Raw genomic sequence first — 19153 nt, forward strand, 5'->3', positions numbered from 1 at the left:
ATAAGTCTCGCCAGACCAGCGCATGCGCGGGGTGAGGCGAGACCTAAAAACACTAACCACGTTATAAATCACAATTATATCTTTGAAACCAATGGCCAAGTTTAAATGTAGTCACTGGGGTCAATAAAGCAGTGCACTGTTTGCCAAAAACATTATTAGTGATACACTGTCAATAAAGGATTTAAAATGAGCATAACAAGAGTCTTTCTTGTACAACTTCAGACCACATAGAATGCTGCAGCCATAGGACTAAACAATAGAGATTGTTTCACTTCTAAGCTGTCCAACAAAAGATCCAACCTTAGGAGTGTTTTAGAAATTATGAAAAATTCTCCCCAGTCACGTTTCCGAAGATTGGGGAGGCTTAGGATGAAGTTTAAAAAGTTAGACAAGGGCAGCCTGTGGGCTTCTGCAGCCCACCAAACATATCCCTACAGCACTTGGTGGTGCCCCAGCCCTCCTGGGGCCACCACAAGAAAGAGAAACTTATTGAAATTAAGTACCAGAACAGTGAATATGTTATTATTGGCTCCCCTGCTGCATTCAGTATAGCCATGAACCTTTCTTTTGCTCTTCTATATTCTCATAAGGATATCTGGTCCCACCCAAGACAACCATAAGGCAGATTCCAAGCCCCAGCCCACTCCATCGTGCCTGGCTAACTCCAATGGCTGGTGTGGGAACCAGCCTGTCTTCTTTCTTGCTGCGTCCATGCAGAAACACTTCCCTTATGCTCCAAAGGCTGATAGCAGCTTCCTTCTTGTGGGTCCCAGAGATGGGTTCCTGGGACCAAGTATTTCCCTTCCGGGGCCTGGGGTTGGGATCCCCAGGCCAAGAAGTGTCTGGGGAGGGGGCTCCCTCACATGCCCCCTCCATGGAAAAATGGTTCATAAATCTCACAGTGACCCATGAGCACTGGCCCACCCTGGGGATAATTTATAAAAATACGGCAGAGCCCCACGTGCTCATTTTCTCCAAAAGGGGTTAAAGGTCACAAAGTTTAACAATTAATTTCTGATGGATACATCTGCCAGTGGTTTCCTCACCTTGTGAATATCCCCTGCGCCAGCCTCCCACAGAACTTTTTTTTTTCCCCAGCACTCCACGCCGACGTGGACGACGTCATAATGCATCGGCTCCGCTCGCGACTCTGTATGACGTCACCGGAGCCATAAGAGAACTACGTCGGCGTGATGATGTCAGTTCCCTTTTTTCCGTGCCGTCGACGCGCAACGGTTTTTCCAGTACTCTCCTGCTACTTTGTAGTTGTTAGGTGTTACTGTTCGTAAGATCTGTAATGTCTTCGACGAGGAAGTCGGGCTTTAAGCCCTGCAGGGAATATGAGGGCCATATGTCGATGACAGACCCCCATGAGGATTGCTTGTGGTGCCTTTCGTCTGACCACGATGTTGAAGATTGTGTATGCTGTAGGAGGATGAATTCGAAGGCATTGAAGGAGAGGAAGGATAAGCTTTTTATGGCCAAGATCGGAAAGGAGAAGAGAGGGAGAAAAAAGGAGAAGTCGAGGCCGGAGTCGTCGACTTCGAGGTAATCGAAGTCGAAGAAACATCATAAAAAAAGGAAACATTCTTCTCGACGTCGGTCCTCAAAGAACAGGAGATCGAGATCGGCTTCGCCTCGACGACGTCGAAGTAAGGACTTGTCACCTTCTCCTTCTCCTTCTAAGTCTCCGGGAGGATCTCCTTCGCCGAAGCGGACTCCAGCGCGGTCACCGGCGCAGTCCCCGGCGCAGTCACCGGCGCCATCACCGGCGTCGTCTCCGGTTCCAGTGGAGTCGCCTGGCTCTAATGGTAGTCAGGAACAAAGGGAAGAGCCTTCTCCAGGGACTAAGGATTCTGCGGCTCCGGTGGAGGACACTGCGGCGCCGCTGCCAGGTACTCCGTAGAAGGATACAGGTTCGGCACCTTATCCACAGTTCCCTGCTCCTGCTACTGATTCTTCGCATTTTTTAAATGCCATCTATGGAATCTTTAATCGGGCTGCCTTCCCATCCGGTGCACCGACTGGTCCTGTGGGTCCTATGGCGTATACGTTAGGGGTGCCACAGCATTACGCTCAGGCCCCCTTTATGCCCTTTCTACCGATGGCGCCTTCGTGGCAGTTTCCGCTGCCGTCTGGGGATCCATCTCGGCTTCGTCAGGATAGACCTTCTTCGGAGCCTTCCTCGACGCCGTTGCCGACTCCCTCGGCGCCACGTCTGGCGCCGCCGACTCCGTCTCTGGCGCCGCCGACTCCGACACCTCTGGCTCCACCGACGCTGCGTACGACGCCGACGACGCCGGCTCTGCGAATTCGATCAAGAAGGGAGGCCCAAAGGGTATTGGAAGAAGGAAGGTATAGAGTGGAGGTAAGGAAGGTGAAGTGGACACATCCTCTGATGAGTTTGAGGGGATACAAGAGGCTAGTGGCCTGGATAAGACCCCTGAGTGGGAGCATACTTCGTCTAGATACTCTCCAACACAGGAATTGGCTCCCTACCATGTGGTTATTAAAAAGGCCGCAGAACTGTTGGACTTGCAGCTACCCTCTGCGGAATATAAGTCTAATCTATTGACAGAGGTGTTGCATTCACCCACTTCAACATCTGAGCCTTTGCTGCCTTTTAATGAGGCCATTTTGGAGCCTGTTTTGGAGGTTTGGCGAAAACCATTTTCTTCTCCGTCAGTTTCCAGGCAGGTGGCGAGAAGATACAGGGTGGCACCTGGAGATCCGGATTTTCTTTCAACACACCCGTCTCCAGAGAGCCTGTTTGTGCAGGCGTCCTGCTCAAAGCATGCTTCAGGGGCGTTCCCTCAGTCTCCTGCTGATAGGGAGTCCAAAAAGGTTGACCAGGCGGCTAAGAAGACTTTTTCTTCAGGAAGTATGGCGTTAAAGTCTACCAATGCCACGTGCTTGCTGGGTCGTTATGTGCATGCCTTAAGGAACTCAATGAAGTCTTTAGCCAGATAATGTTAAGGCGTCCTTCATGGAGGTGGTCGCAGATACTCAAGCTGCTGCTAGACAAGTTATCCAATTGGGGCTTGATACAGCAGATTCAGTGGCGAAAATTATGGGCTCGTCTATAGCCACAAGAAGGCAGGCATGGCTCCATTCATCTGTCTTCTCCATGGATGTTCAGGCCACATTGGTGGACTTGCCGTTTGATGGACAGAAATTATTTGGAGATAAAGCTGACTCCGCACTTCAAAGATTCAAGGACAGTAGGGTGACTGCTAAATCTTTGGGTCTGCAAGCACCTGCTAAAGGATCTGGTTTTAAAAAATTTAGGGGTTTCTGAAGGTCTTCATTTCGCTGCTTCCGACAGCCTCAGCAGCAGCAGCAGCAGCAACAACAGAATCCCCTCTATAGGTCCTATAGAGGGAGACAAAGGGGTCGGAGAGGTTCTGGATGTAACCCCTCTTCTTCTTCCTCCTCCTCTGCTCCCAATGAGGCTTCAGGGAAGCAGCCCTAGATCCCCCATCCCGGATCATGTAAGACCTGTGGGGGGTCGGGTGTCCCACTTTCTGCGGGGTTGGGAATCTATTACATCAGACCTTTGGGTTTTGAACCTCGTGGAGACTGGGTACGCCCTTCCCTTTCGGGAGTTTCCTCCCCCTTACCCTCCTTGACAAGGTTACTGCTCAGAGGACCATCTGCTTCTTTTACAGAAGGAGGTTTCGGCTTTGTTTCAAAAAGGGGCGATAGAGGTGGTTCCGGAGCAGGAAAGGGGTCAGGGATGCTACTCCCGGTATTTCCTGATTCCCAAAAAGGACGGCAGATTGTGTCCAATCCTGGATCTCAGAATCTTGAACTTTTACCTGAAACAGGAGAAATTCAAGATGCTGACCCTTGTGCAGGTTCTTCAGGCGTTGCAGCAAGGAGACTGGATGGTGTCGCTCGACTTGCAGGACGCGTACTTCCATGTCCCAATCCTGAAGTCGCACAGAAAGTATCTCCGTTTTACGGTTGGGTCGCAGCATTACCAGTTTGCGGTCCTCCCGTTTGGTCTACTACTGCACCTCGAGTCTTCACAAAGGTGATGGCAGTGGTGGCTGCTCATCTCAGGAGGTCGGGGATTCCAGTTTTCCCCTACCTGGACGACTGGCTTCTGAAGGCAGAGTCCCCAGAGATGGTGCAACATCATCTGCAGGTAACATCTCAGCTGTTATTCGACTTGGGTTCTTCGATAAATGTGCCCAAATCTCACCTGGTGCCCTCTCAACGCAACCTGTTCATAGGGGCGGTACTGGACACTACTGTGTGTCGAGCATTTCCTCCTCCTCAAAGAATTCTCGACATTCAGGAGATGGTCCCTTTATTCCACAATGGAGCGGTTGTTCCAGTTCTGAAGGTCCTTCGCCTGCTCGGTCTGTTCGCTTCCTGCATTCTGTTGGTCAGCCATGCACGCTGGCACATGAGGGCGCTCCAGTGGTGCCTCCACAAGCAGTGGTATCAGCACAACGGAGATCTCAGGGAGTCGATCAGGATCTCTAGAGAAGCTGCAGCGGACCTATCTTGGTGGAGCGTGGAGGGCAATCTGTCTCAAGGAAAGCCCTTCCATCTACCTCCATCGGTGGCCACGGTGATAACAGATGCCTCTACCTTAGGGTGGGGCGCTCATCTGGGGGATCTGGAGATCAAGGGTCTTTGGTCTCCGGAGGAAAGGTTACTTCACATCAACCTTCTGGAATTGCGGGCGATTCGTTTGGCGCTCAAGGCCTTCCTCCCTTCCCTTCGCGGTCAGTCGATTCAAGTCCTGACAGACAACACTACTGCGATGTGGTATGTCAACAAGCAGGGAGGAGTGGGGTCTCTTTGTCTATGCAGAGAGGCCTTACGTCTATGGTCCTGGGCTCAGGACCATCAGATTTGTCTGATGGCAAATCATCTGGCCGGGGTGCTGAACGTACGTGCGGACAGTCTCAGTCGGCAGTTCTCCGCCGATCACGAGTGGAGGCTTCATCCGGAGGTGGTTCGCCTCGTCTTTCGGACGTGGGGAACTCCTCGGGTGGACCTGCTCGCCACCCGCGAGAACGCGCACTGCCCGTCATTCTGCAGTCTCCAGTTTCCGATGCAGAAAGCGTTGGGGGACGCGTTTCAGTTGAGTTGGGGCTCGCAACTCCTTTACGCGTTTCCTCCCATGCCCTTGATTCCTCGGGTTCTGAGGAAGATTCGCCAAGACCGGGCCCAAATCATATTGGTCACCCCGGATTGGCCAAGAAGGGTGTGGTATACAGATCTTCTCCACCTCTCCTCGTGCCCTCCGCTCCGTCTCCCTCTGAGGGCAGACCTCCTCTCGCAGTCGGAGGGGCAGGTTCTACACCCCCACCTCCAGAGCTTACACCTTCATGCCTGGAGATTTAATGGGGCAACCTGAGTTCATTCTCTCTCCCGCCTGATGTGGTGGATGTTATTTTATCGGCCAGGCGACACTCCACCAAGTCCATTTACTCCTACAGGTGGTCTAAGTTTGTGAAATGGTGTGGAGAGAGGTCCATTGACCCTTTAAAAGCCAATCTTTCTAATGTGCTCCAGTTTGCTCTTTCCTTGGCTCAGCAGGGCTGTGCTGTGGCCACGGTCAAGGGCTATTTTTCGGCCTTATCGGCTTTTCTATGCCTTCCTGATCAACCGTCGCTGTTTAAATCTCCGGTTGTACTGAGGTTTATCAAGGGCCTTACAAACATGTTTCCTCACACTCCCTTTGTAATGCCACAGTGGGACCTCAATCTTGTCTTAACTTTTCTGATGGGATCCCCATTTGAGCCTCTTCATAGCTGTCCTTTGAGGCTGTTGTCCTTTCAGGTGGTCTTTCTTGTAGCCATAACCTCGGCAAGGAGGGTGAGTGAGCTTCAGGCTCTTAGTTCTAAACCCCCTTTTCTTACATTACATGCTGAAAGGATGGTTCTCAGGACTAGGGCTGGTTTCCTGCCAAAAGTTGTTACTCCGTTTCATTTGGGGCAGTCTATTACTCTCCCTGTTTTTTATCCACCTCCTCATCCCTCCAAAGAGGAGGAAAGACTCCATCGCCTGGATCCAAAGAGGGCTGTGAGTTTTTATTTGGACAGAACGAAAGACTTTCGTCTGGATGATCAGCTCTTCGTTGGCTATGTTGGTCATTCGAAAGGAAGAGCGGTGTACAAGCGCACTTTGTCAAGATGGATTATCCTTACCATCAAGATATGCTACGCCTTGCCTGGTAAGACTCCTCCTGAGGGTATTAGGGCTCATTCAACTAGAGCTAAATCATCTACATCTGCTTTGGCCTGGGGTGTTCCTGTGGCAGATATTTGTAAAGCCCCGACTTGGGCCTCCCTCCATACTTTCGCAAAGCATTATTGCTTGGACTCTGAGATGAGGAGGGAGGGCCACTTTGTGCGCTCTGTCTTGCAAGACTTTCTGGTATAGGAAGGTGCACACCCTCCTCCGGGAGTGGGGACTGCTGTGGGAATCAATTCACAAGGTGAGGAATCCACTGGCAGATGTATCCATCAGAAGAACAAGTTACTTACCTTCGGTAACGCTTTTTCTGGTGGATACAGTATCTGCCTGTGGATTGCTCACTGGCCCACCCGCCTCCCCGTTGTCCACCTTTGTATACCGTGAAAGAGGTCTTGTTTGAATTGTTGTTATGCTTTCTTGTACATTTGTAGGAAATGCTTGGTTTTTTAGCATTCCTTTTCTTTGTATACTATGTATATGTGGTTGTATATTGTATACTGTGTATACTTTGAGTCTGTCGTTGGTCCACCTGTTCGCCTCAGAGGCACAGAAAAAATGGGTGGAACTGACGTCATCACGCCGACGTGGTTCTCTTATGGCTCCGGTGATGTCATACGGAGTCGCGAGCGGAGCCGATGCATTATGACGTCGTCGACGTGGAGTGCTGGGGAAAAAAAAAGTTCTGTGGAATGCTGGCGCAGGGGATATTCACAAGGTGAGGAATCCACAGGCAGATACTGTATCCACCAGAAAAAGCGTTACCGAAGGTAAGTAACTTGTTCATCTCAGGCCTGTTGAGATGATTTTAACAATAATGGGCTCGTTTTACTCCCGATGGCGAGCTCCTAGACACCTCAAAAGGAGTGCAGTCTGTGGGGATCTGGTTTCACTGGCTTCCTGTACCGCCTTCATCCTTTACTGTACTCTCCGGAGACCCCATGGACTCCTGGAGGTATTGCAGGGCATCTGGGGAGCAGTGGAGTCCAAGTCTTCCCCAATTGGTCCTCATGCTGTAAAAGGGGGCTAGTATAACTGGCTCTGGAGAGACTCAATAGTCCGGTGGTCATCTTCAGACAGAGTCCTCAGTCAATCAGGGGGTTGTCCTTCCAGCTGTCCCTTATGTTGCCACGTTGCAGGTCCAAAATCTTTCTCTCCTTCAATTTCTGAGGACCTTTATACCCAGTCCAGCTAAAGAATCAGAAGCACATTCTTTATTCTTTTGCCCCAAATATATGCCCCTTGGAAAAGTGGATTATACCACTTTGTCGAATTTTGGGTGTCACACAGTAAGCACAGACATTGCACCTGTTTAGACCTGATGTTCATGAACCAATAGTTTTTGCTCTTTCGGGATTTTTAAATTGGGTCTGGAACATAAGAGCGGGAAGCTTGAAGCGTGATCCATTACACTTGAAACTTCGTTTGGGAGCAATCAGCCCTTAATGGTTGACTTGAGCTATGGGGAGGGGGGGGGGGGGGTATATGGGTTCAATCTCTTGAAAACTAAACTCTATTATGCCTATGTGTATCAAACGTTTCACACACCCTCTAAACTGTATACAATGCCTTCTTATGACAGGTTTGGCTTGTCATCTATTGGAAGTCTGTCATGCTCTAGCCAATTGCTGTTGCTTGTTCAATTTTGGCTACCTGTTTATGGGACTTTTCACTTTTTAACTGTGGCGTTAGTTTAACTTATTGAGCTTTTAGCACTAGTCACTTTATACGCAAATATGTGGATGCTAACTTTAGACTATAGGGAGGCCCTACAATTCTAAGTTAAAGGGCTTTCATGACTGTAGGTTTAGTTAATGGCCTAAAATTGCCCCTTTCTTCTGCTCCACAGATTATGTTTTATGATGAAGTGGTGGTGTCAGGGGGAATGCGGGATGCCCATGGTAACCCTCTGTGGCTGCATTATGTGCCCGTAGCACACTAAAAATGAAGGGAAACGTCAATAGTGAGCCTCTGCATTCTCTGTCTCCTGGTTGGCTGAGCATTTTATAGAGGGCGATTAAATAAAATAATTGACCACAGCATATATATCCGCCGAAGCCCCGGCTACTGGATTTGCAGACACTACTGCAGCTACAGATAGTAGTTAGGGGGAAATATGGGATAGAACAGACCTGTGTGGAGAAAATTTACTGAAAAAGAAAAAAAATGCTTTTCACACATTTGCAGCACAAACCCCACATAATTCTGTCTTTGTCATTCAAGAACGCATTAAGTCGTTCATAATGAGTTGACAATAAAACCATTTTGAAGGCGAGACATTAATTAATCCAACAAAAAGAGAGCAGAATATGTTTCCCCCAAATTAGCTTTGCTAATGAAAGAACAATTGCGGTGTCACTGACTTCTTTCATTGCTCAGTGAAGATTAATTATCTCACTGGCAAGATCCTTTCTTTGTGAGGTGCAGAGCTATCACTGAAGTAAATGATCTATCTTTGCTTCTCCTAAATCGTTTTATAAGTCATTCGTTGTCAGTGCCGTAATTGATACACTCTGCTTCTTCCTGCAATGTGATCTTTAATAATTCAGAAACCATCACGGAATCCTCAACAAAGAACAGAAGGCATTATTACCAGGCTATGCAAATGGGGTATTGAAACGTTTTGTTTTCTTGGATGCAAGTGTCAAACATTCAGAATGCTGATTGGGCAGGCAAGTTTTCTTTGATCAACTTAACCAATTATTTGCACTTAATGGAAATAAAAAGCATTAGTGAAGCCAGTATGTCTCCCATTTGCCAATGCTTTCTGGCCGCCGCTATTGACTTTGCCAACGACTGATGCTTTTCCAAAGCACCGGCATTAGTAAAGCCAATAACAACGATTCCAAATGTATAGCAACCAATTTGAAAACAATTTTCTTTTCTCTTTCAAGACAACCACAATTTTGTGTGATGCAATGTGACGAGGTAATACAATGGCCATCTGGAAAAACTAGAAAATGTTGTTTCCTATACTTTCTATACTCTCAAGATGGCTGCCACAAAGAGATAGCAGACATTTTTATATTGCGTGAGATAATGTGAGAGTCACCTTGAGAGTGCACTGACACGGTTGACTGAGAGAGAAACAGGCAAGTGGGGTATGGGTCAGCAGCTAAAAGCCGCCAGCCTCTTGCTGCCGTGAGCTAGGAGGGGAGGAGGCGCAATGGAAGGGACGGGTTAAAATATTGCTGAGCTTGATGGGTACAGGAGGGTAAAGCAATTGTGATAAAGCAAAAAGGACAGAGGCATGGGGGGGTCACCAGAGAGAAGTGGAGAGAGCAAGAAAACACATGCATTGCTATGCAGTGATAAAAGCAAAAGAAAACATTAGTTCCCTGAATGTATTATCAGAGGGATACAAGTCAGCCAATCAAAAAGATGGTAAAAAAGCTATGTTTCAAGAGAGGGACAAATGCAAGCAAGGAAAGGAAAGTTATTGAATAAGAATCAGGCAAATGAGATAGAAAAGAAAGTAACCAATGATATACAATGGGCTGACACAACGCACCCTATTAGTATATTGTCTGCAATAGCTCTATAGGTGAGACCCATAAAGGACATGAGCTCAGTTTACAGAATAAATGAGAGTTCACAAGCTTCCCCAATACATGATATGTCATTTCTCACAGAAAATATTTGCTTATCTACATCTTAGGATTCATATGTGTAAATCTGTTATTGGAATAATCTGGAATGTGTGATCAAAACTTGTACGATGGTCCAATTAAGGACCACAATGGAAAATCTGCCACCCGTTGACCATTGCTCCTCCTGTAAAGAATCAGTGAATATGAAAAAGCCAGGCATGAGCCAAGATCTTGATTATTCAAAGAGAGGGTGATTCCATAACATTTCATCACTATGTTCTCCTAAATTTGTGAGTCCCTTTGATGAATTTGGTGAATTGATCATTTGAAATGCCTTGTGCTAGGCTTGCAATCCCACTTTTGTGCTTGCACCCTCCTGAGAAAAGCTTTGTAGTAATGATCCTACATCTGTGACGTAGGAAACATTGATTGTCCATCAAGAACACAGAATTGTAATATAGGAGGAAAAATAGCATTTCTGCAAAGCACTGAATGAACAAAATACCATGGTTGTTGTTTTTAAACCCATAGCTGATTGGTCTAGTGAATAAGAACCCTGCTACCTGTAATGGTACCCCATGCTGGCTAGTAGACCCGCCACGTAGCTTTCCCACCACCTGCGCCCTCCATGTTGCTCTTCGAAGCTATGCCTCAAAATATGCTTTCGCATATTTTTTTCTTTTTTCTGCCTGATCCAACTAGGATTGGCAAATAAAAAGAAAACAAAAAAAAGCAATGGTGTCATTTCGTGGACGTGCGCATGCAAAATGTCGAGGCTGAGCTTGTCTTTTCTTTCTTTAGCCATGATGCATTACATCCGGGATGCTGCACAGCATGGCTACAATCCATTGACAGTACATTTTTACCTTACTTCCATGCTTCTTATCTTTATGTCAAATGTGCATATGTTTCTTGCACATCTGAAAGGTGCACTGTGATGATTGAATAGTACAGAGTCAAAACGTGCAAGATATCCCAGCAAAACCTGGAATTGTGAGTTTACTAATATTTCTTCTGCATAAGTAGGTGATAGCAGCTATTTTTTTTTAAATTAACAGGTGATTTAACTCCCCACCATAAACAAATGTCCAGTATTAGTCTTACCATAGTCTGTATTTTCTGGCTCCCAACAATTTGATGGCCAAAAATAGGGAGTCTGTGGAAAAGAGAAATAGAGGGAATTTGGTTAGACAACCTTAAACCACTGTCATTCTTCAACATGCATTTACATTGTATTTTTCCTCAAAGGTTTGATAAAATTAGAACAAAGGTGCACAGAAGTCTTTCACAGTCAAAGAGTGGTCGCCGAGAGCCAGACAAAACATCTCAATACCAGAAAATGTCAAAGGTAGAGCTCGCTTATATACTTTTCACTGCCCATAACCCACTAAAACAAAAACATTCATGGAAAGTTGTATAGATTTTCCACAAGCCCTAAAATTGGACCATACTCATGTTAGAAAAAGTGATTTTTCTTCTTATGGTAATTAGTAATCTGTGCACGTGCTGCATGTGCACAAATTAAAGTGCACACATGCTTTAATCCCAGGCATATTTGGGGCCTGAGTCAGAGGGAGCTGGAGGTGCAAGGCCAGGTGAATATTTTAGTGCACTAGCATCGGTGGTCTTCCCAGCCTCGATTCCCCGGTGATGGTTTTGATCTGGTGCAGGGCTTCCCTTGAAACAGAGCAAAGGAGACAGCAGAGCTAAGTCTAAACTGTCCACTCACATACACCAAAGGTCATGCAAGGCATGAGTAATGCTTTCAGAATTATATTTCCACTCCTAAAGGATGGTTAGAAACAAATCCAGAATATGTCCCTGTAAGGCCCTATTCAGGGATGTACAATAAAGTAGGCTTTCATGAACACTTGGATGGAGGGGTACAGGGCTGCGGACATCAGCAGGTCCCTATTTCTCCACACAGGACGCTCAAGGAATTTAGTGATTGTGTTTAATAAACAGGCGTGCACCTGCATTATTAGTTTTTCTCAAGTGTGGACTAAAATGCACACACAACACGTGCACTGCCAAAAGGCCTCCGTTTCATATAGGTTTTATGAGTAAATCCAGACTGGTGTGCATTGGAGTAAGCCGCACCCTCCCCAGCCCCTGGAGCATTCATAGGAATATACAACACACAGAGCTCTGGATTGTACGTCCTATTCCTCAGCACACAATCACACACCGCACTCTCAGGGTGTCATAACCACTACCTACACCTTAACACCTCCCAGCAAGTTATGTAATTCCTTGTTGAGTCGGCCCAGAACTGCAAGGGTCGTAGCTCACATAGGGGCATATCAACAATGCGGCGATAACAAATTATCGCCGCTTTTGCGGCCGGTTTCGGCCGAAAAACGGCGATCATTTTATTGCCTTATCAGCAAAGACACGCTATCACGTGTTTTGCTGATTTTGCTCCCGTTTCCAGCACGCCTAACTTTGCATCACTAATGAGATGCAAAGTAGGCGTGTCTGTGGAAACAACATGGGTAAATATCACGAAGGCAGCTTCGCGATATTTACAATGCGGAGAAGCGATTATTTAAATCGCGCTAAGTATGCCTTAACGCAGGAATTTAACATCTGTTAAATTCCTGACTAAGGCATACTTAACATGGGGGGTGGATTGTGTGGCTAAGACCACAGGCCCCTATTATCAAGGGTATCGCCGTTTTCCATGGAACATCGCTGGAAAACCAGCAATGTTCCATGGAAAACATCGCTAGAGCTAGGATAATTATCGCCATTGCGCTGAGCGTTGTTAATACAGCGCTAGCATGGCGATAATTATCTGCGATAGCCGGCGCTAAACAGTTTAACGCTAAGAGCGACCAGCGATAATTATCGCTGGCCGTTGATGATATGCCCTTTAGTTTCATGGCATGAAATCCCACCCTTGTTAAATAAAAAGTACAAACAATAGTCACAACTTATCTCTTCAATAAGGCGTTGAGGCGCTCGCACTAGTTGGCCAGACGAGTAGTATGAGATAGTTGAGATGCACTCTGATAGTGGCACCGATGCCACCGGTTCTGATTCTTAATCTGGACTGTCAAGAAGAGTCGCCTCATTCATGATTGCAGGAACTGGTTACCTTCGAGGTATATGCTTAAGTACGACGAGTCTCATGTGATATATCCTTTGTATGGATCGACATCAAATGGAGTGTCTGTTTTCTGCTTCTGTTTCTGCTTGACCAGGACCCACTCACCTTCATTAAAGGCTGTTTCCTGAGCCCGGCTACAATGATCAGCATATGTTTTTATCTGGCACTTCCGATAAGTGTCTGTGATGCGAACCTTATCTGTATCAAGATTCTGTCTACTGTACACTGGGACAGTTTAGTTTCAATGGCTCTCCCAAATAGTAAGGTGGCAGGACTCCCACCAGTTGTGGGGTGAGTAGTTGAACGATAGGCATGGCGGGCTTGGCATAGGGCCTGGTTTAAGTTGTTTCCCTACCACACGGGTTGATAATGCGGACGTTACATCGTCCGCGTTGTTACCACACATGGCATTACATCGCATGTCATTTCAACGACTTGCGCTAGGCGGCGTGCAACACCAGGAATGTGTTGGATTTTAAATCCAACACCTTCCTTCTGTTGCGCTAACTGGAGTAGGAATAGTAATTTATACTATTCCTAAGTCCAGCATGCCATCTAGCGCAAGTCGTTGAAACGACTTGCGATGTCATGCCATGCGTGGTAATAACACGGACGATGTAACGACCGCATTGTTACCTACTGCGTGGTAACACCACGCGTTGTAACATTACATATTCGCTGCAAAGATGTCATCCGGCCACTCAACGACCTTGTCCTGGGTAGTTGACGATAACTCTTCTACTAAAGGAAAATGTGAATACTCATTGATGACTTTCATGAGATAATTTCTGTTTTCTAAAGGCCCAAAAAAATCAACTCAATTCTTTCCCACACAAGTGCAGTAAGGTCAGACATTGTCAAGGGGTGTTGTGTCACTTTGGGAGAAACGTAGTTGCTGTTACTGTTCCTCATCTAGGCGGGGTAATCACACTCTGTCTCTTAGGTCTCTTTTGGTGGCAACAATGCCAAGACGCCCTTCATGGGTGAGTTCAATGACATGCTGTCTTAGGCTCTCAGGTATGATAATTCGTGAGTCTCTCAACACAACATATTCCTTGGTATTGGACAGTTCATCCTGTAAATTGTTTTATATTCAGCTTCGGCAGCCAAAGTTCGAGCATGCTTCTTCCACGATTGAGTTTGAGGATAAGCATGTGCTTATCAGCATTAGTAGCAGCATTGATCTGTTCAATGGATAGGGCTGCTGGTGTGCTGGCCCTCACAATGAATTTAATGTACTCCTCAGCCCCTGTGAATGTCGAACTGTGCCATTGTAACAGTACTCGTGAAAAGTAATCAGCAGGGTACTTATCTTTATATGGCTGTGCACAATTGCTTAGTCATATTCTTGCAGCTGCAATCCCTAAATCTCATTGCGAAGTGGCATCTTGGCTTTCAGATTTCCAAAAATAGTAAGCAGAGCTTAGTGATCTGTATCGATAGAGAAACGCTTTCTGTATAGAAACACATGAAAATGTTTGCAGACCCACACTATAGCTGGGCTCTCCTTCTCCGGCTGAAAATAGTCATGTTCTATGTAAGAAGACAGGCTTCAACGGGCATAGGCCACAATGTGTCTCTGAGAATGTAGATGAACATTATGTTGAGCAAGGATTGCCCCCAGCCCCACCGGAATCGCATTGACTGCAATCTCAGTGTGCAACTTAGGGTCAAAATAGGCCATCTCTGTTGAATTTTCAATCGCAAATTTTATTCTTTTGAAGCTTTGACTACAATTATTAGACCATTGGAAAGAGACATCTAGTTTTGCCAAGTCTCTCAAGGAGGCACTCACAGTAGCAAAGTCGCAAATAACTTGAGCAATCACTGGCCATAACTAAGAAGGATTGCAGCATGGTGACATCTTGTGGGAGTTAGGTAGCTGATAGTGCTTGCACTTTATCTGGGTCAGGAGTCATTACCCCATCAGAGAATAGATGCCCAAAGGATTTCGAGTTTGGTCTTGTGAACCTCACTCTGTTGCATTTAGAGTGAGATCTGCACAGGATCACAGTTGATAGGCTGTTGAACTTTTTGACGCACTGCTGTCTTTGATAAAGGTTAGGAGGCAACTGTTGACCTTTATTGTAATCTTGGGGCACTATCCAAATGAATTCCGTTGTTTTGTGTGGTGATTCGCTTTTGTATTTTGTTCTTCTTTACAAGCAGCCAAACCTACATGTGCCTGTCCTTCCTTGATTGATGCCATCATTGAACATCCATCTTCCTCACTGATGCTCAATAATTACGTTGACAAGCCTTTGTAGGATGAACTTGACAACGATCGACTTTGTCTGGTTTCTACTGATCGTAAATGATGTTGCTTTTTTGCCTTGTGGCCATGGCAAGAATGCTTCTGCAACCTTCTGGCATCCATTTTCTCTTCTTGCTGTGATGTAGTTAGTATCCCTTTCACTTTGCTAACCATTATGAAGTGGTTTTCTTTACCGCAACCTTTGCACGTTTGTCCAACGCTGGACATCTGCGTTCATGTGGAAATGAAAACATACATCGGAAACACAACTTTTTCTTGTTTGTAGAAGTCGACTTGCATGCTCACTTGTACTCACTTTTCATGACGAAAGCTGATTCATTTTTCGCTGTTCCAGCTTCAATATCAGCGGCTTGTCAATTTGCTTTTTCTTCTGCTCTCCATTAGCACTTTTTCTAAGCTGAGCGTCTCTCTCAACATGCATCTTCTGAAAGAGTCTGAAAACCATTGATGAGTGGGAAATGTATGGCTTCTCATCATTAAATTCACTAACCTTACAGTGTTTGATAAGCACATCAAATCTTTCAACAAACTCATCCATTGTTTCACCAGCTTGCTGTTTCGCTTGGTTTAAAATGTACATTTCATAGTCGACATTTGGCATCGGATTGAACTTGTTTACCAACGCTTGCTTTGTCTGATGGTATGATATTGCATCAGCTTGTGAAATTTTCCTCATCACTTCTTTCACTCCTTCACTGGCAAGGTTCTTTAAATATGTAATGATTTTCTTATCATCTACTTCTCCTAGGGCATCTATGAAGTCATCTATCTTTTCAATCCATGCAGTCCACCTGGCGCCAATATTCTGCTCTTTAGCGGTGTTGAATGGCAGTGGCAGTTTCAGAAACACAGCTGCATCACACTTCGCTCTCTTTTCTACTGTCATCGAGAGCATATGCTATTCAGACAACAGTCACTGTTCTTCCAGGCTGGTACCTTCTGCAAGCACTGGCTGTGTGCTTGTACTTGGGTTGTCACCCCTGACCAGAGGTCGTAAGACGCCATCTTCTTTCTGGCGGTAAGTGAACGTTTCATCTCTTGCGCTTGTCCTTTACTGGTTTTAGCTTTCTGCATTGTACCTGGTTGTGACTATTGTTAGCATTTCGTTTTGTATCGATGATGACTCTGTGTTATTATGATGTGTTGAAACATCTTTCCTTTTGGCCTTACATGGGGATTTCTGGCGGGCTTTTCATTTGCGGTCCCCCACAGGGTCATCAACTTCTTTGAGGGCCATATATAGGCTAAAGTTTAATAATTAAATTGGGCTGGATTGGGGCTTCGACTCCACACACACCAACGTCAAACTGCTTCTCACCGACTTGGGCGCATGTGGCAGACACGAGCAGTTTGCTGTAGCTTTGCGAACTACCAGGGAGAACAGTCTTGCGTCTTTAGGCCACATATCCTCTACTCATCACCATTTGTAGCAAAGGAGATTGCAAAGGAATATGCAACAGACATACAATAACACACTGCACTCGGTATGTCATAACCGTTAAGATCCACACCATAACACCTCCCAGCAAGTTGCATAATTCCTTGTTGAGTCCACTCAGAAACCAAAGAATCCTAGCACAAACAGTCTCATGACACTGCAGAGTACACCTGCATACATTTGCGAGGTGTAACCAGCTCCTGGCTAATGTTCACCCAGCATTTACTGACTTGGGGGGTCAAAAGTTGGGGTCCTCTCTCAAATTATTACTATTGCAGCTCCTAAACAAAGAGTTTCAAGTCTCCTTGATTCCCGCCCATGTATGGACACCCACCAGGTGGCCAACCCCTCTTATGATTTTAGGATTAGTAACATTGAAGATGGTCTGAAACCCAACCCTCCCATCAACATGCCCAAGCCTTTAGCACAGATAGCCAGTGATAAAAAAGGCTGACTGAAAGACAAACAGCCCTCTATCCATTGCCCCAATAAAATAAGGAAATGAATCTTAAAAGAAAATGCTAATCACATATTCTTTGAGTTATCAATTAACTTTACCAATAATATTTTAAAATAAATAGCAAAACAGTTCATAAAAACACATTTAAAAGCTTATTATATTAAAATAGTCCAGCCATGCCATAACATAATTGTTTGATGATGAAGTTAAAGATCCCTAATTCGTACTTGACGTCAAACATCTCTATCTCATCAATCGCTCCTTTCAGGAAGCGAATCATATTACCAGTAGCGTTTGGGTGATTGATAGTGTTCTACAGGTTCTCATATAATCTATGATGTGTCATCATCAACAGTTGACCTAAGCGAATATTGAAAAAAATATACGTTTGAACTCTAGGGACATTCAAACTAAAAGTGCAGTCCCTTTGCATGATGATACACATAAATATTATAGGATTGCAGAGCACCTACAAGATCGGATTGCGATCTCTACCCCACCTCGTAGTGTAGAACGCTTTTATATTTCTTAAACTGTAATCTGAAAAAGGTTACTTGAGCCATAGTTATGGTCTGAACCTTAAGCTTAATGGACCTCCTCTAATTAGTTCTCTGCATTCCATTGACATCCACTATTGGTGAACGTAACCTCAATAAAGTCCCAGCAAAATCATGTAGTATGCAATATGCATTTATTAAAGTTCCATAAACACCATCGCATTCGCAGATTGGATATCCAGTTCTGTTCGTAACATTGACAACGGTACAGATTTTCGAAGGCTAAGGTGTCTTTCTAAATGGAATGTAAACAACATACAGATTCAATTCACAAAAGAGGATTGCTTTTATAGTAACTACTGAATTATCTTGGCCCTATAAGCAAAACTGAACATCTGTAAAGAGAACTCTCCATAGCCAATAGAGACGCTGTTACTCCTCTTGTGACTATACTTGTGTGGGTTTTAATCTCTGTCAAGGGGCGTTCCATATGACTCAGTCTTCAAACATCCCACCAAGTATCCATAGATATGATCCAGATCTAAATGATTGCCTTCAAATTTAGCACCGTGTTTGTTCTTGGAGCACAACAAAAGCTCTGTGTTTGTTTCTTTTAGTATTTGCAGGCATATCACTCTCCTCATTATACATTGAAAGTATCAAGGTTGCACTGGATTAATGGGAGGGATGAAAGTATGACATCAGCTGCATCATGTAATGCTAGTAAGAAGCAAGCCTATTCTCGCAGTGGGTGGTTGTTCATCATTGACAGTGTTGCATAAAGGCCGTGATTGACAGTCCAAGTGGCAGGTATCATGCTTCTAAATATTTTAATTGAAAGTAACAGACATCATGTTAGTGGGACTGCTTAGGGTAAATGTTGTTGGACATTAAAGGTGATCCATTTGTTCAACAGCAAATATCTATTTACTTAATCAAAAGTAGACTTGAGATCCACTAATGTACGGTACAAGTATACAGTAGACTAGCAACTGTTTTTATTTAATGTCGTCTTACCCAAAGTAGTTATGTACAGTTGAATGATCTTGAATTAGGAAAGTCTAGCTTATAAGGGGCATAATCTTTTCATTAGGTGAGGTCAACTGGTGAATTCATGAGGCAATGGCCAGTTCTTTACTACTTGGGCTAAGCGTAGAGAGAATCCTGTAGATACAAGCTTCTCAATGTACAACTTGCTTAGAAGTGGTGACCAGCATGGATCCTCTCCATCACTCAGGAACACTTTCTTTTCCAAAAGTGCAGCATAAATAAATGTTAATATTGCCAATGAGCCCTAGTAACTAATTAATAGTTAACAAGCCCATCCATCCTTTCCAGGAACTTTGGAAGGTTACATGGAACAGATTAGTTGTTCCAAATTGCCAATGGCAGAGGGCAATGTGTAGCTTTAGCATCTATAATTAACCTAGAAGCACACATATTTTTATAAGAAATTTGGGAGAAGCACTCTTTGCAGTTTCTTATAGTGGTTGGTATTGAAGGAGCCAGGTTCCACTTTCTAGACTTACTCTGGAACCCCGGGCAGTTGACCTTTTTGAATGCTT

General features: G+C 45.1%; 1 protein-coding gene across 2 annotated transcripts in view; it reads right to left on the reverse strand.

The window, feature by feature from the left end:
• Positions 1–19153, reverse strand: part of RGS7 (regulator of G protein signaling 7) — a 1943194-nt gene that overhangs the window by 766276 nt on the left and 1157765 nt on the right. For both annotated transcript variants that reach the window (XM_085609335.1, XM_085609336.1), the window contains exon 6: positions 10911–10962. In XM_085609335.1, coding sequence (XP_085465461.1) covers positions 10911–10962 — 52 coding nt within the window. The remainder of the gene's footprint in view (positions 1–10910; positions 10963–19153) is intronic.

Source organism: Triturus cristatus, chromosome 6 (genome assembly GCF_964204655.1).
Source record: "Triturus cristatus chromosome 6, aTriCri1.1, whole genome shotgun sequence".
Lineage (NCBI taxonomy): Eukaryota > Metazoa > Chordata > Amphibia > Caudata > Salamandridae > Triturus > Triturus cristatus.